The following is a 21,828-nucleotide window of genomic DNA, read 5'->3' on the forward strand; positions in this document are numbered from 1 at the left end:
GTGAGGCCTAGCATTACTATACTTGTGGGGACCTACATCTTTTTACACAGTCACGTGTGGGGACTCGCTTCCCTTATGGGGACAAATTGGAGGTCCCCATAAGGGGAATCATTAATTTTAGGGTGAAGACTTTGTTAGGATTAGGGTTAAGTCTCCAGGAAATGCATGTAAGTCAATGTAATGTCCCCTGTGTGTGTGTGTGTGTGTGTGTGTGTGTGTGTGTGTGTGTGTGTGTGTGTGTGTGTGTGTGTGTGTGTGTGTGTGTGTGTGTGTGTGTGTGTGTGTGTGTGTGTGTGTGTTACTCGTAATGGTTTTAGATCATTGTCGCGCATCACCCTACAGCATTTCCATTCAAAGGAAGGCCTGCCCACAGTGGGACGAATGGGTAAAGAGAGCAGAGGATTCTACCCGAGAGATCGCAAGAGATCTTCAGAGATTGGTTGATGAGCCGCTGACAGGAGCCTGACAGATTCTAGGAGATCCAGGCGAAGTCCCTCTCGCTCCCGTTCTGCTGCTCCCCCTCCTGTGCCGAGGAGTCGCTCTCCTCCTTCTCATTGTCCAGTGCTCCGTGTGCCTCGGAGGTCATCCCCGAGTCTTTCCACTTCCCTCCTTCCTCCTCCCCTTCTCCCATCATCTCTCCGTCCCCTTCCACCATCATCTCCTCCTCGCCGTCTCCATCACCGTCACACTCTGCCTGGTCATCGTGGAAACGGTCCCCAGGATACAGCTCCTCCTCGGGGGAGATGTCTCCTCCCACCTCCCCGTTGTGGTCCAGCAGCGCGGCCATGCCTCGGCCAGAGCAGTCTGCGCAGACGCCGTGACGCCGAGAGCCGTGTTTGATTCCCACGCTGGCTGCCGACATGAAGACTCGGCTGCACACTTTACACACATACTTCTTGTCTTTACTGTGGACCTGTTGAAAGGAAACACAAACGTTTTTTTAATGTCATATTTTACACTATGGCCAGGGGTTAAACAAAGGCCTACCCTCTTCCATCATCAGCCCTGCATATCCTGAACAAAGTATATTTTGACTAAATGTGTTACCCTGGCTTTGCAATCTGCTATTGTTATTTGGCTTGGTTTACGTGGTGCTTTATGTTTAAAATAATGAACAAAAGGCTATAGAATGGTATGGCAAATTGGCAAGGTTTGTCGAAGAAAGTAATTGTATAGTACGTGTATCTTAAATATTGTGAAAAAAGTAACTATAGGATTATATTAGTATAGTAGTAGTATTTTTAGCGAAAATAAAGCAAAAAAAGCCAATAAAAGTCACAGTTACATATATAGTATGTTCAAAAATCGGAAAAAGTCATAGTATAGAATGTTGAGGTTTGAAAAATGAATCAAAGTATATTATATTGACAAAAATATATTGTATAGTATGTTTTTAAAATGAATGAAAATAGATGAAATATTGTCCCATAAGGTCTAGCGGTTAGGATTGCTGGTTTTCACCCAGGTGGCCCGGGTTCAACTCCCGGTATGGGAAGTGAAAAAAAGTCTCATAGGATAGTATGCTGAACATTTGAAAAAAAGGCATAGGATAGTCTGTCCAAAATTTGAAAAAGTAATACATGCCAAAAAAATTAATACAGTACGTCAATGCAAAGCATGTTTAAAATGTCATGAACAAAGTCATAATTTATGTTGATCAACGTTATAGACACCAGCTAGTGTTAGAGATGTTGTGACTCTACAGATGAGCAGTGTGGTGAAGGTGATTCTGCCCAACCCCCCCCCTCGAGTGGGCTGCCCTCAGAGCGTGGATTTTGCTGCGGTGTCGTCAAACCTCTCGACCCTTCCTCAAACACTAAGCCTGTCTTGTTTATCATACATTTTTCGGACAGTTATGTCTCCTTTAAATGCCATTGAAAGATTTGGATATTTCAAAAAGTGTGTATATTGTAATATTGCAATATTTTAAGGTGTGCCCAGAGACCCCCATAAAAAACCCAATGTATGTGTGATTGACTGTCTCCTGCGGGTGATGGGATAGCTGCACTCACCAGTGTGTGCCGCTTCATGTGCTCCCTCCTGGTGAACTTCTTGCCACAGATTTCACAGGGGTAGGGCCTCTCGCCGGTGTGGGAGCGCATGTGCCTTTTTAGGATGCACTGGTGCATAGCAGAGAAACCGCAGTAGGGGCACTTGAACTTTTTACGGATCACAGTGAAGTCATTCACTGTAAAGACAGCAAGAGGGAGAGAAAAAAAGAATACAAAAAAGGATTAGTGTTCAATGAAGCTCTTTTAAATAAACCAAGACGTTACTTTTCAGTTATTACATTTAATTAGCGGCAAGGTCTAGAAATGTACCATCAATTCCCATGGTCACCCCAATCCCAGTCAAAGCTACAGTTGCCCTGGCAACAGCTCTTCCTCCATACTAAAGCAATAAAGGCGAAGAGATACTATAAACACGACACACAACAGTCAGTCTGCTTTAGTTGCTCTAGAGGGTCTCTGCTATGGACAGCAATACACAGACAGAAAGACAAACACAGACAATGACAAGAGGCCTGGGGGCTAGGAAATAAAATCACACACACAAAGAGATGCTTTAGCAATGAAATGAGAAGAAAACTAATGTTAATAACTTGTCACAATCTTGTGTAGAGGTGTGGAAAGCCAATCATCTCAAGGTCTAGACTCAAATGTTTGCTAAGAAGGGCATCAAAGTAAACAGATTGTGTGTGTGAAAAGCTTTGCAGTCAAGGCATACAGTGTATGACCATGAGAGATCAGGACTGGATGTCGGGGTACTCACACACAACACAACATAACTACTGTACAGAAAGGTGGGGTCACACACACAGTTTAGGGTTTTAGGCTTAAAGTGACACAATATAATTACCTCAATCTGCAAATCGACTTCTGCCCTGATTAAACACTCAACAGCACAAAAACATGCAAGCACACATCAAATGCACAACTGATACGGACATCTTATTCAGGAAATATTCTGCTGAGCGGTGAGTTAAAATCAAAAGACAAAGAAAGGAATATTTATGATTGTGTGAATGATATGCACGGCACGGATAAAAGATAAAGAACTACGGAGAGGTTTTCATTTCATTTTGCATCACAGTTTAATTACAGCATCAAAACTACAAGCAGGATTATTAAAAATGTCCTATCTCTGTACAAAATGTGTTTTTCCCAAGGAAAATAAAGTATAATCTGGAGTAAAAATACCTTTCAGTATTTACAACACATTTACAGAACGAGCCACACAGTATTTGCCATGTCTTCTGACTGGCTGTCTCTGCAGAGTTCCTGATCAGTTCCTGACTTCTCTGAGCCTGCCAGTCGGTTTCTGCTGGCTAGGACACCCTACCTGGGGTGTCATATCAGAAAGGATTTGGCATTTGGGAGTACTTTGTGTGTATGTTTACACAACAGCATATTCCCCACCTTTTCTTCCTTTACTGAGCCCACAGAAATAGTCCTATGTGTTGGAGCGACTGTGTACTATTAGAAGGACACACAGGTGGATGTCTTCCATTTGGATACTCACAAAAGAGCGTTATCATTTGGTATCAGGGAAATATATTGGTTTATAGTTACAGGCCTGCTGAGAACATTTTGGCAGAAATTGGTGTGAATTTACATTAGCGATGATTTTGAAGCCAGTGTTCATGCTGATTCCAATATCCTGCAGCTCTATAACACCCTCTGCGTTACTGTCTTCACCATCGACAGTATATTCCTCTCCTGCGTTTAACCCATTTGTCTCACAACCAAACCATTATCTGTCCGCAGCAGTGGCATCACGACGCTCATCTGGTTTAAGGCGCATCTGCCCCTCTGACCCTACTTCCTCTTCAGATGAAGAGGTCAGGGGTCAAGAGGGGACAGAGCCATGAAGGACCAATTACTGTCCAGCTCTGGCCAACAGAGGACTTACAGATATGGGACGGAGGAGAAGGACAGAGAGAGAGAAAATGACACCTCCCAACCCCCATCTGAGATGCTACTGCTTTATTGTTTTAGCGCGCTTTGTCTCGTTGGGAACACCCCCTCCATCTGCACCTATCTGACAGCAATGACTGAAGGTAATCATGTCAGAGGGATAACTGAAAACGAGACTCTACGTGTCCAGTGGGGATGGTGATGCAATGACTTCGTGTTTTTTTTCTTTGAGTTTCAGTTTGAAGAAAAGTAACCACCATCCATTTCGTTTCAAGCCATTTCACTGGCCTTGGACATAATCTAATTTGTGTCTTTATTCTGCTCTCATGCTGCAATTGTACAAAGTTCCTGCAGGTGGTGTGGTTGTGTGGGTTGTGAGCCAAAGTAAAGCCTGAGTGTCTTTGTGCCCATAGTGCAGGGGTGGACACACAGATAAAGATCTCTCTGCCTAAAAAGGAGAGAAGAGTTTAGTCAGACTGGTGACTGGCGACAGAGAGCCAGACAAGTGCTTTAGGTTGGTGAGACGGAAAGACCCCACCCCCCTCGACCCACTCGGCAACGCAACCAAAGGTTATTCACCTGTTTTTGTCCAATCAGTGAAAACTGAAACCTTTCAAAAACCCAAAGATAACTAAGAAACTGTCAGTTCATTAAACAGCTCAGCTTTGCATACCAATTGTCCATTGTTGACGTAAGCTCTTGATTCTAGTTAAAAAAATATTGACATATATAAACAATATTTAACAAAAGAAACACAATTTAAAAAAGGTGTCCCTAAGATGATGTGTTCACGTTTTCTTTCTTAGTGCAATTGCGCCACAGAGCATCTTGGCCTGAACGTAAACACGTGAGGATACGCTGCTAACTGATGGGTATAAATGAGTGCACAAAGTCTGCCTCAATTTTCCACATTGATACAGGGATCATGATTGTCAACTTTCCTCTCATGAGAAAACCTCCACAGGGAATCTATAACCCCACCCTGAGTCATTTCCATCCCAGTGCTGCCTCCCAGCAGAGCTCCTGGCATTGACCCCATCTGGCAGCACACTTTAACATGTGTCGCCAGGTTTTTCTGGGTGCTAAAAGCCTTGGCACAGGCTGGGCAGGTGTGCCCTCTTTCTTTGGAGTGCACGGAGGACAGATGCCTGTGCAGGTCGGTGCGGTCTCTGAAGTGTTTCATACAGTAAACACACTGCATCAGCTTCTTCTTGAAGTGGATGGTCTTCTCGTGTCTGTCTGCATTTGATTTGAGGGTGAAGCTTGCGGGGCACTGGGAGCAAAGGTAGCGGGCCGACGTGGGCTCGGCCACTGTGGGGCGGCAGAGAGACTGGAAGAAGTGAAGAGGCTGGGATTGTGGATGGTGACGGAGCTGTGTCGGTTGGTGGTGCGGACCCTGCATGTTTGGCCAGTCCAGAGACAAGGCCATCAGAGACAGGGTGTGGCGGTACTCGTGTTCCCTCAGATGCTCCAGGCTGCTGCACAGCCGTTTGCACAGGGAGCAGGCGAACCCCTGAGAGGGCCAGGCACCGGGCTCTGGCAGGCCCATTTTCCCTGACCCAGCCTCTCCGCCCAGCACCGTCAGCCCTTTAGTCCCTCTGGCAGCCACGGTTACTGATGCAGGAACAGTCAACCCCCCAGCACAGCTCTCACCGCCCATCTGATCCCTCTCCACCGGAGACTGGTCACCTTCCAAGGCTGAGATAGCGAGAAGGAAAGAGTGGAAGTGAGAGCAATAGATAAAAGGGGCAAACTCTCTCTTAAGTTATCTTAATGTGTGATATGCTTTGAATGTAAAGCCTAAACTATACCTGTGCTGAACTGTTGCATGTCTTCTTTGTCTTTAACACCCTCCTGTAAGCACAAAAGATCTTGTTATGTCACACACACACACACACACACACACACACACATTAATAAGTTGTGTATGGATTGTTGTCTGGGCATGCAGGAGGCAGGCAGGTGGGACAGTCTGCAAAGACAATCTTTAGTCTGTGAGAAACACAATAACAAAGACATGAAAACAGTAAAGAAAAGAAGAGAAACACATACATGGATCAGAGTGATTTAAAGACACGGATACATTGTTAGAGATTAGCAAGCAAACACAATCTTGCAAAGAGCTGACAGATCCTGGATGGCTTCCTGGGAGACACAGAACGAGCAGTAAGTTTGATCTACTGTATTAATAATAATATCTGCCTGATACAGCAAGGCGCCCTAAAGACCTCTCCCTTTTCCCATGTACACCCCATCTGAACTCTATCCTTCCTCAATCTTCTTCACGCTCGTGCCATTTTCTTCACGCTCGTGCCATTTCCCCCCCCCCCCAAAAAAAAAACATAGTATGACTTTTTATGACAAAATATTCAATAACTGTTTTGTAAGATATTGATATAATATACATGGACATTGTTTGTGATGAACTCTCTCCAGTTTGTTTTATTATATCGTATTGCATAATATGCTACGATATTTATTTATGATATTTTTATTTTTATAATTGTTTTACGATAAACTATACTATTGTTAATAATTGATATACTTGGAAATTGTCTGTACATTTTCACATAAACTACTATACTTAGATTTTTCAATGATTTGTTATGATGTACAGAACTAAACTATGACTTTATATATGACTTTTTTATGGCATGCACAACTAGGACTTTTTCTTACATACCTTTCTATAGCTACAACTAAGACATACTTTATTATGACTTGAATGGAATACAATGCTATGATTTAATTTATGGCATTTTCTAAGACATTTTAGCATTGTCAATTGTTAAGCGTTCTACATCGATTTTAGAAGTGGCAGACAAATAAATAAGTGGCAAATAGAAATATTCAGCGACCTGACCACAGTGGCAGGTAAAGACAACAACTTAATTTCAGAACAAGCCCCCACCCATATCCTCATCCCCTACACTCCGCCTCCTCCGCCTTCCTCCTCCTCCTCCTCCACCTCTCTAAGAACAGAACACCATGCACTGTGCAAACAGATGGCTTGTCCACCAAGATAGGGAGGCTTGTTGGGAGGCAGGTCCACTGAAATCAAATGCTGCTCCTAAAACACTCACCCGCACACAAACACACACACTGGCACAAAACTCAAATCCACACATGCTCATACTGCCATGCTCACACACGCCCACACTCCCTCACACACAAACACACACACACACACACACACACACTGAACAGAACAAACAATTTCCTGGGCTGCGAGAGCAAACCTCTCATTGTCTACTTGTATTGATTCTAGTCAGTCTCACTACCTCGCCCGTTATCTGCCATCTCTTAGCACACGCAGCCATTGTGACCAGATGTGTCATCTCTCATGTAACCACTATAAACTATCGCTAATACCGAGCAAAGACTCTTGGCTTGAAGGTGGATTTGGGTCTGGCTATATTAAAAAAAGATGATATGAAAAAACTAAAAGGGAGACAAGAGTACAGAATGAGGAAGAAAAGGCAAACAAAGCACACAGAAAAAAAAGGCAAACAAAAGAAAACAGTCTGAATTTTGCCAGATTCCACACAGAGAGCGGTTGAGAGATGCTGCGTAATTGTAATGTTTTTTAATCATGAAAAACAACCCCATTAACCCTACTTCTCCGAATAAAGCCCCACAACCCCACCCCTCCACCATGTTTCAAGTCACTTTCTTTTATCTGTCATCTCAACCCCCCTCAGTGTGTTTGTAGAAAAAGGGTGAAGCCGCTCCCTGGATGCTCTTCTCCACTCTTTGAAACCTGTCTGAGTGGAGGAGTCATACCCAGAGAGCGACCTCTGACCTGGAGCTAAGCCAGGATCTGTGGGCTTACCTCAGGCAGTGTGTAGGGCTCCGGGCCCTTGGGGGCCTCCTCCACTTCCATGTCCAACCCTTCTGAGTGCAGCGGGGGTGCCCCAGCCCGCTGCCCGGGGGCCTCCAGGGGCCGAGGCTCAGAGGGTTGCAGTGGCGTGGGTGGAGTGGGTGGGTAGTGAGTTGATGATGACGGCGGTAGTGGTGGTGATGGTGGAAGATGAGTAGGAAGAAGAGGAAGAGTAGGAGGAGGAGAGGAGCCAGCCCCCTGTTTGTTATGAATAGTGGCCCCCATGGCCCCTGGCCGGAGCGTGCTGCAGTAGTTGTTGGAGCGGAGCCCTGAGGAGCACAGGAAACGAGTCTCACCCACCCACTCACGTACAACTGCAACTCTGCTAGCAGCTGGCCACCAGAACACAACGGGAGAGAGTGGGCAGGGGGGCACACAGAGGCTGCCAGTGCTACACTATCAAACACTGTGGAGAGGGGGAGGAAGAAAAACTCTGAAGTTTCACTTTCCACCAGCCGAGGGGAAAGGGTTAGGGCTTCTCTTCTCTCTTTCTCTCACTGTTTCTTTCACTCCTCTGCTCTCCTTCTCCTTCCACCCACATGCGTGCGCAGAGGATGGCAGTGAGTGTGTTTGTGTTTCTTGAGAGAGTGTGCATGTGCTGTGTGAGTAAAATGCATATATGGAGAGGGCTTGAGGATCCTCTGTAGCGTGGAGGGAGATTGTTTTGGAGAGGAGCCATCTTGCAGCTCAAGTAAAGACTTTGTGTACGCGCAGGGTAAAGGACGACTGTATCGACCACGTAAGATGTTTACCGGCAACAAGTAAAAGGCAGGGTGGATGATGATTTCCAAATTCCTCACAGGGCCTTTAGCTCGCTATAACTATTCTCACAGAAGCTTTTTCTGCTACATTAACATCACCATTAGCTGGTACTGTGAGTGCATCTCTTTTTCTCAAAGTGCATATAAATCATAGAGTAATGTGTTGCAGGTTATTGTGGATTGTGTGTGTGCGTATGCGAGTATGCGCAAGTGTGGGCAGTGTTTTGGGGAATGTGTCCAGAGTTATGCAGAGCGTTAGCCATTCATTGCCCTCCTCTGCACAACGGACAGAATCACACAACCATGAGGCTCAACCGTGGACGGATTCCTGGAATGTTAAACTACCGCGCCCGACACTCCCCACTCCCACTTACTGAGAACACACACAAATGCTCAACTCCCCATCTCCTTTTCCCCACCCCCGGCAGTGTCGGGAAGAACAACAGCAAGAGGGAGGCAGAAAGGGAGACAGTAGAGAGATGAGCTACAGGTGAGAGGAGCAGCTCATTAACAAATTGTCTTCTGGCAGTGGACCCTTCTTAGGAAAAGACACTAATGGAATAGCTCTGTTGAACAGTCTCGGTTCAAGCTTCTTAAAGAATTTCAAAATACAATTGTTATTTCTTTGCAATCTTGTCTCACTGAGTTTAATATTGCAGTTGTGTCTGGAAAGCCGTACAGGTTACAAAAAACAGCAGGCCGACTCGGTGCAAAGTGACACGAGTAAATGAAATAGAAGAAAAACACATTAATGGAGAGTAACTAAATTACTTACAACTACAACCTGCATGCTCTCCTCCACCACATTCTGAGTGGGGTCAGACATATTACATATGTTTAGGCTTTAGAGAGGCAATTACTGTAAGCTAACTGACCAATTGCCAATAGCCAATCAACTTTCAAGTCTGTTTGCAGGAGTTTTCAAAACGCTTAATGACGCCCTATTAGCAAAAGCCTTTGGACAGGTTTATTGCACTTTTATTGCTTAATGATACGGGGAAAAAAACCTGGTTTGGACTTGTGTTTCAGACACTGTATGAAGAGATTAAATAAAAAAAGTTACAGCAGTTCCAATAAAATAAATGGATTATGAGTCCTGTTATGAAGTTAGAACTCCTGCATCAATATCTACCATTAACTTTGTTCTTACTAAAAAAATGCAGGGGGAGGATATGGTTTTACAATAAAAGGATCCAAAAATGTTTAATATGAAAAGAAGATTTGTGTCACTGTCATAAATAAAAATCATAAAAAACTGTGAAGCCACTGTGGAGTGAGTCAAACGTAGATGTGAAGTGAAGAGTGCAGGAAGTAAAGAGAAAAGTTCAATAATGTCAGCATGATCCCTATATTTAATTGGATGTTCTCTACAGTGGCAGTGAGGACAGGTGCGCAGGGATGGTCCGGCCAAATCCATTGTCTGGCATTGATTGTCTGTGGTCCAAAAGGGGTAGCAGGGCCAAATCCCAATGATCTTAATTGGATTGAGGAGGCTGATTGACATACTGACTGGATTTACAGATTTTGGAATTCCACATGCTAGGAGGATGTAGTCCGTGACCCATGCAAAGGATAGCAAAGAGAGGAGATGTGCATTTGAATGGCAGGCCCTGTCAACAAGGTGAAGTTTGGATTGGTTTGAATTGCTGAATGTGAAGAGAGAGAAAGCATTCAGGGGCAACTCTATTGATTCTCAGTTTGGTAAGATTTTGGATGTATGAATCTTTAGGAGAAGCATGTTTTATTAAACAGTCAATTATATACAGAAGAGAGAAAGAGGGGGAGGGGGGAGCTCTGTGTCAAGGCCTTTTTGCCGCTGATATTCAGCGGTCTCTCCTGAATTGGGCCAGGTGACCTTGCTCTGTCTCCTCTCTGCCTAGATCAATACTTTCCCAGGATTTGAAACCAACATACTTTGATGCTCTACAGTTGAAGTAAAAGAGGGGAAAAGAGACAGGAGAGAGACATATAAGGAGGAACTGCATGAGCCGGCCAAAAGGGGAGGGAGAGTGTGAGGGATGGGTGTTAAGGAGGGGTGAAGGAGAAATGGATGAAGGGAAGGAGGGATGGATGACGTGAGGGGGAGTACAGGAGGGGGAAAAAGGACAGGAAGGATGTTAAGCAGGGGTGAAGGAGAAGCAGGGAGGAGAACAGGAGGAGGGAGGGGGAAAGAGGGCTGAATGGAGGGAGGGAGGGAGGGAGGGAGCAGCGATCTGTCAAACCAGGCAGACTTATCCTCCGCCCAGTAATCTGAGGTACAGTGTTTGTTTATTTCTCTCCTCATTTAGACACAGGGACCGACCCAGGGAGGGAGGGGAGGTTGTTGGGCATCTCGACAAGCCCATTTCCCCAACCCCTATTGTGTAGTGAATTCAAAATAAGGTTTGGCTAACCAAAAACCCTCCCTGAGGTTTCTTTGTTGACAACCGAAATACAGCCATAAGACTCGTACAGTTCTTTTTTTTCAAGGGGCCAAATTATTAACATTCTCTGAATTCTCAAAATCTCCTTTTCATGCTGTAGCAAGGCTGAGTGTTGCTGCACAGTGTGAATTCATATCAGAAAAGCTTCTTCTTCTTCTCTTCTTTGGTGGCTTGTGAGGCTGTCTATCTGTGCTGTGACAGCATCTGATTCTCCTCTTTAAGCCAACAGAAACATCTCAATCCCACACACTTAACACTTACACAAAAGGGTTGATGTGACTTGCGTGTGCGAGCTGCAACAGCAAACGTGTGTTTTCCTCTTTTCAGCTGGCCCCTGTCTTTTATTCTGTAGGTGAGTGGGGCTGAACTCAAAAGGCATCACTCGGCTCAGAGTTGTACCCTTCCTTTGCTTTTCTTCCGCTCACAAAGACAGGCAGAACTCAGGACAAAAGATCCAATTACTAGCCAGTAAAAGCAAAGAGACACAAACACACGCGTTGCACACACACACACAAATGTGCCCACACAGAAATGGAATCAAAAAAAATAATACGCTCACGCTGGCACACACACAGAGATGCACACATGCAGACAGATTAACACCCTAACTGAATGCAAAAAAACCGAATAAATGGAACTATCTCATGTTAACATGGACAAATTAGGCATACATATGGATATTAAAAATGGTTGTGGTTAAAAAAGTGTTAATTTTAAATTTAGTAGAAGCTTTCAATTGAAGAGTTGATAAAAAGAGTTATTTTGTTTCTCATGTGTGGAGGTATTCAGACTTTCAAAGATGAGAAGGTCATTGAAGGCACACAGCACTTCACACTCTATGCAGTCATGAATAATTACATAAAAAATGTGATGTTTAAATTTTTTTTTAAATATATTCTCACATAACCTAACATTTCTCTATCATCATTTTCTGTTTCACTGTTTATTATGGATACAATTTTAAGGAAAATACTCCTTATTTTGAAGGTGCTGTTAGCAAGATGAATAGGTGTGTGTCGTAGATGAGAAGCGCAAATCGTTTCATCGTTTTTGGGGATGATATATAGTAAGTAGGCAATAGTAGAACAGTTGCTGCAATTTTGTTTTGTTATTTTGCCGCTGTAAAATACAGCCGTGTACCCACTGATATGCACAAAGAAACTGTCACATAAAACCAAACACATTTTTCTCACAAAAGCAAGAGCCATCCCAGCTAAATGTTCTCTCACTGAGTCACTGCTGACTAGTCATCACTGGCATAGCCACACAAACTCTTTACAAACTCAAGTGGCACACACACACACACACACACACACACACACACACACACACACACACACACACACACACACACACACACACACACACACACACACACACACACACACACACAGTTATCCAAAGACAGTGGCTGATGAGCGAAACAACTCTGCTGAAGAAGAGGATACTCATGTCAAAAGCAGTCAAGCCTGTATGTTTTATGCCTCACACAGGTGACCACATGAGCTGCTACTCAAACATACACCAGTAGATCCAAAGCAGTTTGTGTATACCCACGCTATAATGAGTTGTGTGTGTGTGTGTGTGTGTGTGTGTGTGTGTGTGTGTGTGTGTGTGTGTGTGTGTGTGTGTGTGTGTGTGTGTGTGTGTGTGTGTGTAACAATCAGTGTGAGCAGAGTGTTAGTAAATAGTGACTTACAAGACAGGGAGTGTGCTCCTTTGGGCAGGTACTCGAACAGTAAGGGGTTATCATCTCCCATCATCTCAGCCCGCAGAGACAACAGGCTGTTCTTACTCATCAGCGCTGCCTTCAGATTGGCTACAGACGACATTGTTCCGCCCCCGCCTCCTCCACCGGGCTCCTCTGATTCGTGGGGACCCAGGTAGCTGGGCTCTGTGGTGAGAGGCTCTTCCTGTTTGAGGAAGAAGTCGAGGCGTTCGCCACGGCTGTCTGAGCTGTTGGGTTCGGTCACGTCTGCCCCTGAAAAGAGATGAAGTAAGAGAAGATGAGTTAAGGCTTCTCTGTCCTCCTGTAGCCATTACTGGCTGATATTACAATGGCTTGTAAAGAAACACAAAGTAAAGCAAAGAAATCCAAGTTGGTGTCACGGAAAAATGTCTCCAGACATTTCACAGAGCATTGTTTTGACTTAATTAGGGGATTACATGCTTCTGTATTGGCTGAAGATTCTGACAGTTAGATTTGTGAAACCCTTTCTAAGGGGATGAAAAAAACAACTAACATGTACTTGAATACTTTCAGCCGACAGTGATAACAGCTTGAGTGAAAACACTAAAAGCCCACCATATTAAACCAATTCTTTCAAACCTCTCAGCCGAGTCATCGTTTACACCCAGTGTTTTCGGCAGTAACTACCAAGCCGTCACCGCTCTGAATCATCTTTCTCCCTCCTCGACTCCCTAACACACCTCATCATCACCAGTCAACAAAAATACAGGGAGATCATAGGGAGACAGTGAGAGAGAGAAAGACAGACACAGAAATGGTTTGTGTGTGTGTGCGTGATGTCTGCGCGTATGTGTGTGTGTGTGTGTTTAGCCGTCAGTGTCGTTGAAAGCAGAGTGTGTAAAGAAGCTGTCAGCGGTAGACATGTCGCTGGAGGTTCCACTGTAGATCTACAAGACTGTCAGACAACACTGCTGACGAAAACTACGCTTAACACAAACACACACACACACACACATACACAAATATAGAAATGCAAACACACTTTCTAATTGACATTTAACTGATGACAGGTTTCTTTCTCTAAAAAAGACTTAGACAAAAATACACATCACAGGCAGATAGACTTTAAAAGAACGGTTTGTCTAAATGTAAAACAAACACACACAGGTGAGTACTAATGCAGACTTGTGTGTGCGTACTGTAAATATGCGTGATTGCTCTGGACAGAAACCTTGTGACATCCTAATATTTAAGTCTACCATTCAATAAAAGCCCATGCAGGGACAGCTGAAATGGCACATTCTAAAGGTGAATAAACAACATGAAGGCAAACAGGGGTGATGTGCAGGGGCATGGAGAACAGAAACAAGTCGAGGTGCAAAGGATAAAGACAGAAGGAAAATATCAAATGGGAGCAAGAGAACAGAAAAGCCCTATTGTCCATTTTGACTACAGTAGCTAAGTGTTTCCTGTGCAGCCAAGAGCTCATCTGCTGCAGGGGGAGTCAAGGTGACAGAGACAGTAGTTCGCCTCCACGTCTGGAATACCGATGGGTAAAACGCCTCTTCACAGCCTACTAGGTCAATGTTGACCACTCTGTCTGTCTCACTCACACACACACACACACACACACACACACACACACACACACACACACACACACACACACACACACACACACACAACTATAGGCAGAAAGGAGAGGCAGACAAATGGAAGGAGAGTAAGCAAGGGAGAGAGAGAGGGAGAAAAGAGGGTCACCTCTCTGACCCCCATCTCCCTCCACTCATCTGTTCATTGGACGAGCGAATGACCCCTGACCACTTTTCCCAGCATCCCTTGGACTCGAGCATCTACAGATGGAACATGTCCGCCCTCTTCATACTATACAGTAACAATGCTTCAGTCACATTCTGCAGATTAAATGGCCGAGTTATGGAAAAGTTTTATGATTTCCTCGCACATAACAGTCAAAATTCAGAAAATGTGTGAAACTAACATCTGTGCTGTACACATTAGGAAAAGAACTCTCTCCGTCCTTCCGACACAATCTGCCGTGCCACAAACAGCATCCTGCGTTCTGAGGATTTATCCGCATTTCTGAGACTAAGCGTGAGATATTAGAAATTAGTATTCGGCTGACCACAAACAGGCTTCCGCACCAAATAATCGGAATATACTACATAATCCTCCTTCACTTATGTAAGCTTTATCGGGCCCAGCGTAGATGGTGTGTTACTTAAACCTCATCCTGTTCCGACAGATAAAATCATTTACCACACCAGAAAGACTTGCACCTAATCCTATGCACGCAGCTTATGGATTTCATCATACATGTACCGGGTTTCTCAGAGGATTTGTAAACACACATATTGTGCTGTCTTTCAGACGCAATAGGTTTATCTGGAGTTTTAGAGACACTGTGGTTACATCATTCCTTTGTGCACATATGCTGAATGTTAACGTACTGTTTGTCATGAGACAACCTATGAATTTCAATGCCATTTGATATGGCTTTGAACGGCATGGTCAGATACAAAAAAACAATAGCATTTCCCTCATCTATTTTCCCCTCCTTTCTTCTGCCTTTACAGTGCAGTGGCCTCTCTACAGTGAAGGGAATTTTCATTTTCCCCTTCATAAAAGAGTCCGAATAATTTAGATTTCTGCTTTCTGAAGAGATCCTCCGTTTAATTTGGTTGCCATGGTAGCCAGGCACCCTTGGCTTCAACATTTATGCTAAATAAAACCCCTTTTAAAAAGGAGAGACAAATATGTGGAAATGGTGCTTCTCTTTGTTCATGTGAGTGTTTGTGTGTATGTGCGTGAGCGATGCTGCAAGCTATGTGGAGGCTTGAGTGGGAAAAAGCAAAGGCAGAATAAGACCTGCCTTGGAATAAAAAGATGTGTGTGTTGAACTATACTTCAAATGTGTTGTGAGGGATACTGCATTTATCGTCCATTGAGAGAGTTACGGCTAATGGATAGAAGATACAGTTTTATGGTGCTGTGGTTGGAAGGTGCACTGTATATCTGAGTTAAGTGTGTGCGTGTGTGTGTGTGTGTGTGTGTGCGTGCGTGTGCGTATGTGTGTGTGTGTGTGTGTGTGTGTGTGTGTGTGTGTGTGTGTGTGTGTGTGTGTGTGTGTGTGTGTGTGTGTGTGTGTTTCACAAGGGGAGTTGTATTATTAGAGAGCACGCTTTGACGCAGTAAATAGAAGGAAAGAGAGGGCCTGAAAAGGGAGGGAAGGGTCAGCTGACCCAGTTTGACCCCTGATCTTCTGTTCTGATTGTGTTCAAGGAGTATGTCTCTGTGTGTTTGTGTGTGTGTGTATCTCACCAAGTACCCCCCTTCATCTCTAAATGAAGAGTTCTGTTTTCCAAAAATACTTTTGCCAGATAGATGAATGAATGAAGTAAATTGATACACAGCCGCTACTTACAGTATGGCACACAAACAAATGATCTTGCTGTTAATTCACACACACACACACACACACACACACACACACACACACACACACACACACACACACACACACACACACACACACACACACACACACACACACACACAACTTCAAATCAACAGAGACAGTAGCCAAACACAATGGAGAGATTGGTGGTTAAGCAACGAGTTACTGAGGCTTGTCGACCACAAGAGAGCTGTCAGAGAAGAAAGTAGGGCTTGTGTGCATGTTTGAGTATGGGAGTGCAAACAAAAGAGAAGGACTCACTCACTATGTATCTTTGTGTGTGTATGTCAGTGTGTGTTTGTGTGTGCATAAGGAAGTATTGCCCCAAGTCAGCCTGGTAATGGCTTGGCCAGCTTGAGGTTCAAAAGGCCAAGGCATTACAAAAGCTGTGTTGTCACAAGACTGTGCTGTGCGCTGCATTGTCCGTGCGACATTACAGCGACATGCTTCATAACAAGACATCGCAAGTGTATTTTTACAAGCAGCTCGGCACACTTGGACATGCGATTAGTGCGTGTTTGTCCTCGAGTGGACAAAGAGGGGAGGGAAGGTGGAACTTGCTTCCTCAGCATGCCAGAGTTTGAGAGGGTAAAAAAGTAATTTCAGCAGAGAAGGGGGAGTGAGGCACTAAAACAGCTCAAGAATTCAGAGGCAATTTAAAAAGCAGTGTGGGAGAGGGGAATGAAAAAAATGCTGGGTTAAAAAGGAGGGAGGATGGAAAGTAAAAGAGGTTGTTATTCTCTCTCTCCCTTTCTCTCTGTCTTCTTTCCCTCACTTGCGCTCTCTGTTGTTTTTTAGGGACTATAGTCGGGCCACAACCTCCAGGAGAGATAGGGAAGGGTGGGTGGTGGTGGTGGTGTGGTGTGTGTGGATAGGGAGGGCAAGCATAAATCAAGCAGAGCCTGAAGGCTTTAGAGGAGGGAGGGACAGAGGGAAGAGAGTGGTAAAAGACAAGGAAGAGAGAGAGTGAGAGAGAGAGAGAGAGAGAGAGAGAGAGCGAGATGATGGTGCTGGTGGTGATGGTGGTACTGCTGGGGGCTCGGAGTAAAAGAGAGAGTGTGGGTGGAGGGGAGGAGAGGAGAGAAGAGGAGCAGAGCGATTGCAAGAGTGGTGGGGTGAAAGGTGGATGGTGGGGTGATGGAGTGTGGGTGGGTGGGTGAGTGAAGGGGGAGTAAGGAGAGGTGAGGGGGAGGTTACAGAGGCTGTGGGAGGGAGGGTGGTTAGTGATGGTGGGGGTGAACGAGCCAGCTAAATTTGAAGATGCAAGTTTCTCGCTGTCCACGTTACTCTGGTGCTTTCAAGACCCCAAAAACAGACTAAAATGCATTCAGGACATCAACTGTGTGTATTGTAATAAGTTAGCAATACACAACAAAAATGTACATTTCAACATATAAGCTGTTGGGGATTTGTAAAAGGAAGTGAAGCCCTAGTGCACCTTTCGCTTTTTTCTGTTGTGATGTTTCCTTATGTTAACAACATTTGAAATACTCAAGGAAGATACCATGGTGTGGACCCCGCAGATTTGGCCCACGCTGCCTCGTGGATATTTAGTTTTTTAGGGCTGCTAAGAAGATGGCCACACTCTGTAGCAGGCTAGTCGGGCTCCCAGCCTCTCTTGTCTCTTGTCTGTATGGGTGGTATAATCCCCGCTGTCCCCCCTATCCTCCCTGGCACTTCCTTCTCATGATTGTAAGCAATTTCATTTAATACAATTATTGAAGGGAGCTAAAAGTTTCTCAAGTAAGATAGCCTGAAAACTGTTGTTAAGCATTAGCTCAGGTGCTAACAGTCATAAAGAAATTCACACAGTGTATTAAACATGTAAAACCTGTTTCAAAATGGTCTAAAAACATTTCTGTTTTTTAAAACAGTTTATTTAGAAGAGGTCAATAAACCTTTATGCTTTCTATGATCATTTATCTTGTCAATATCACACAATACATCATCTCAGCAGTTGCGTTCACGCTGTTAGCTTTGATGACCCACGATAAAATTGCTTTTTGTATTCTCTTTCAGTTGTCTGCAACAGAAACATATAAAGTGAGTTCTGCTGTGTTTAAAATAGGATACACAGATAACAGGATGTGACAGTCTGCTGTATCTTTCTTGGCAGTGATGTACAGTTTTATTGCATTCTTCAAAAAAGGACAGCAATAAGAACAGATTTATAAAGGTTCTTTTTTTTCAAGTGTTCTGGTGTGGACGGAGATCTCTCTAAAAAGAACATGAAAAAAATACTAATTTTTTTTCAACGTTCTGTTTTCAAAATTAGCCGCCTTGGTGTGGACGTATGAGTGAACAAGGGAATGAGTGAAGGAAGGTAGGGAGAGAGGGAGCGGGTGAGTGTGTGGGGGATGGAGGATTGCAGGGCTCAAGGTAATCTGGGGAGTTAATGCAGCTTAGAGGGACTGAGAGGAGTGGGAGGGAGGTAGAGAGAGAGAGAGAGAGAGAGAGAGAGAGGAAGGGAGAGAGGAAGAGAGGGGGAGTGATGGCGGAGGGAGAGAGCGTATAAAAATAATAGGGTCAGCAGGGAAAGAGAGAAATAAATGAAGATGTATCAGAAACAAGAGCCGAAGCAACTGAGGGGGGAGAACGAGAGAAAGAGAGAACAGGGAGTGTAAAAGCTGGCGAGATAACAGAGTGAAGGGGAGAGAGTGAGCGGAGTGAGATAAAGAGTGGGCTAATGAAAGGTAGGGTGAGGCTGAGCGAGTTGGCGGGTAGAAGGGAAGTCGACAGAGAGAGAGAGCGGGGGAGAAGTCTGTATGGGGAAAGAATGCTGGGTGGGGAAGGAAGGCAGACACGCAGGGCTTTGTGTTAAAAGCAAAAGAGAGAGCGATGGAGAGACTGAGAGAGAGAAAGTGGTTATGTCTTCGCTTGGGGAGGAACCGGTGAGCGGGCAAGAGCCCAAAAGCTCGGCCCAGCACCGTCCAGGGTCATGTTTGAAGGGTGAGGTGGGAGAGAGCAGTTGAGAGGAGGGATAATGGAAAGCGACAATACTTTGGGTGGGGATGCTGTACAGAGACTGAGGGGGAACACACTCTGACTAACCAGCTCAGAAGCTCAGGGCCACTAACTAGCCATAATAACTTCTTAACTGCTCCCTGATAATGGATTTAACAGCCGAACAAATTTGGCGAAGTCAATACGTTTCCATCTTGTTCACCTGGAGAGGATTGCAAAATGAATAATAGAAAATGTATGACCGTACGCGTACGGACTGTTTGCGCCTTCAGATCTGGCGACTGCACATGTTGAACATATCAGTACAAAGACATCAAATGTATACACAACAGTGTGTGCATCTGCTGTCTGTGGCTGTGTTTCTTTTTTAGCTATATCAGGGACTTAAACACAGCTCTGCTTTTTAAAAAGTGTTTTTTCTAAAAGACTGCCAGTTCAGTGTATCATGTTAAAGGTGGGGTAGGTAATTTTGGAGAAACCAGCTCGAGTGCGCTAGAATTTGAAAATACACAGCCGGAAAAAATGTACTACTTCCTTACAGAGCCCCTCCTCCAACACACACGAACGCGCACATGACCAATGAGGGCACGAGATAAGTTTGTGCACAGATGGAAGGCTGACAGGCAGGTAGGCCATCCAGTTGTTTTAGCCGGGCCGGTTAAAATGATTGGTCGTGCTTTTTACAGTGCTACGGCTTCCAAAGATGACATATTTTTATGAATTTTTTGTCAAAGCACTTCAGATATTCATTGCTATCAGGATGTTAAGAGCATTCCATGGAATACAACAAAAAGTGTATCTCGAGCCGGTTTCTCAAACTTACCTACCCCACCTTTAAGGAGTCTACACATATGCGCAGCGTCTCTATTTTCCATCTAGGGACTGTGGTTGCATGTTATATCTGCCTCTCTCTCCCTTTATTTCCTGTGTGAAGTTATGCGGTGTGCTATAAAACAAAATGCAAAACAAAATATACAAGTAACAATATAGTGTAACTGTTTTCTCCTGCTCCTTGTTCATTAATAATTTAAAATAAACCTATTAGCATTGTTTCAGGCATGTTATGATTTTCTACAAATCTTTACACATTTTCCCAAAATATTAGCGTCACACTAAATAATAAAATAGATCTGTGCACTAGCAGTCAGAACAATTCATAATTTGTATGTAGTATACTGTTGGTGAAGACACTAGCCCATTCTTTCACCCTGTTTTACGGAAATGACACTATCAGGTTGGATTGTTTGACAAGTTTGCTGCCTGACAAATGCACAAAAAAGACACCACATGAAGAAGTACGATCAAACACTCCAGTCGCAACAGGCAAGCAGAGAGCAGATGACCAGCACAAGGGTTTTTCTCAAAACACAGTCAATGTCACTGTGCTCCGTCCACAGAGGGACCCTCCACAGAGAGGGGAGCCGGGGGTGTGACGTGTTCCCTGTAGAGCATTAGTGTGTGGGGTCGTGCTGCCCAGTGAACAGAGAGCACAAGAGCTATTGCCCCTCTCCTCTCTCTATGCTCATCTCTCCCATCTTATGATATTAAGACTGTGCCTCTCTGTGCTTGTATCCTTGGCAACCTGCCTCCAACAATGGAGAGAGCTCTGGCCTCAGCATGGGAGGAGGACGGTGCCATAGAGAGGGAAACCAAGGACGAGGGAGATAGAGGGAGATGGAAAACTGGCAGAGAGGCTGTGCAGAAAGGGAGAGTTAGTTAGGGAAGGAGGTCGCAATGTTTGTCTCCCACAGACGGGCAACTGAAGTTACACGGAGGAAGGAAGTGAGACAAATGAGACGTGGAGGAGAGGGCACAACCTGTGAAAGCGACATACTTAGTGTTGGTGGATAAGCGGAGATTTGTGTCTCTCTTGAGCTGATAAAACTTGGATGGATCTCAAGACCAAGTAAGGTCAGATCTGGACCTTGAATCACACATTACCTCAGCAGTCGTTGTTTGACGCGGTTCTGAATCCAAAGTTGGAAATTGAGACATGCAGTACTAACACTTGTTTTTATTAAAAGGATGACTTTGGAGTGATTTGTCTGTAATAACTCAAACTTACAAGGGAGTTAACATTTTTCTGTAGGTTGGAATCGTGTGAGATTAGGAAGAAAAAATTCCCTCAGCATGCTCGCCCATAAACGATGCTGAGTATAATAAGTAAGAACAGTAGAAATGACACTGTGTGGACGAAGGGAAAAACCAGAGCGAGGGCCGCATGCACATAGAGGACTGTGTTCATCTTCGCTTCCCCCACTGCAGCCGAGCTGAGCCATTGAGATTAATTGCTTATGATCAAATCAGCAGAAGCAGTGCAAATTAAAGAGCGGGCCTCGTTCGTCCCCCACACCCTCCCTCACCTCCACAGCACAAACCCCCTCTCTCCTCCACCGAGCCAGACCCAGTGGACACTGCGTGTGACGAGCCCCGGCGCTTATTCAAGGCTACAAACGTGTCATTTCCTCTTTCCCCGGAGAGGAATATAAAGCTCGGAAAGGGTTTGAAATGGAGCAAGGGGTCAGTCAAATAGGCAGGCGTGCGCACACACACACACACACAGTCCCCACAGCTTCAAATGGATACACAGGCACAGGAAGTCAGTGCCCTGAGCAAAACTACTGAGATCTCACCCCGCTTCTCAAAACTGCTCCTCTCCCTTCTTCACTGTCCATCTCTGGCTCTCTCATTAAGAAGCCATTAGAGAGAAGGGCAGCG

General features: G+C 44.7%; 1 protein-coding gene and 1 non-coding gene across 3 annotated transcripts in view; one reads left to right on the top strand and one right to left on the bottom strand.

Moving 5' to 3' along the window:
* Positions 1–242: 242 nt before the first annotated feature.
* LOC104941523 (zinc finger and BTB domain-containing protein 46-like) overlaps positions 243–21,828 on the bottom strand; it is a 38,102-nt gene continuing 16,516 nt past the window's right edge. Inside the window, exons 2-5 of one of the 2 annotated variants that reach the window (XM_010766628.1) lie at positions 12,681–12,962; positions 7,750–8,066; positions 5,729–5,771; positions 3,070–5,615 (exon numbers count right to left, since the gene is read on the bottom strand). In XM_010766628.1, the coding sequence (XP_010764930.1) occupies positions 4,816–5,615; positions 5,729–5,771; positions 7,750–8,066; positions 12,681–12,962 (1,442 nt within the window). In that variant the 3' untranslated portion in view covers positions 3,070–4,815. Of the gene's footprint in view, positions 914–2,012; positions 2,189–3,069; positions 5,616–5,728; positions 5,772–7,749; positions 8,067–12,680; positions 12,963–21,828 lie in introns of those variants that run through there. The other variant, XM_010766634.1, reaches the window with a different exon arrangement.
* On the top strand, positions 1,424–1,495 carry trnae-uuc (transfer RNA glutamic acid (anticodon UUC)). The gene has a single exon. It is a non-coding gene; the product is annotated as a tRNA-Glu (tRNA).

This window comes from Notothenia coriiceps, unplaced genomic scaffold (assembly GCF_000735185.1).
Source record: "Notothenia coriiceps isolate Sejong01 unplaced genomic scaffold, NC01 NC01_scaffold00000312, whole genome shotgun sequence".
Lineage (NCBI taxonomy): Eukaryota > Metazoa > Chordata > Actinopteri > Perciformes > Nototheniidae > Notothenia > Notothenia coriiceps.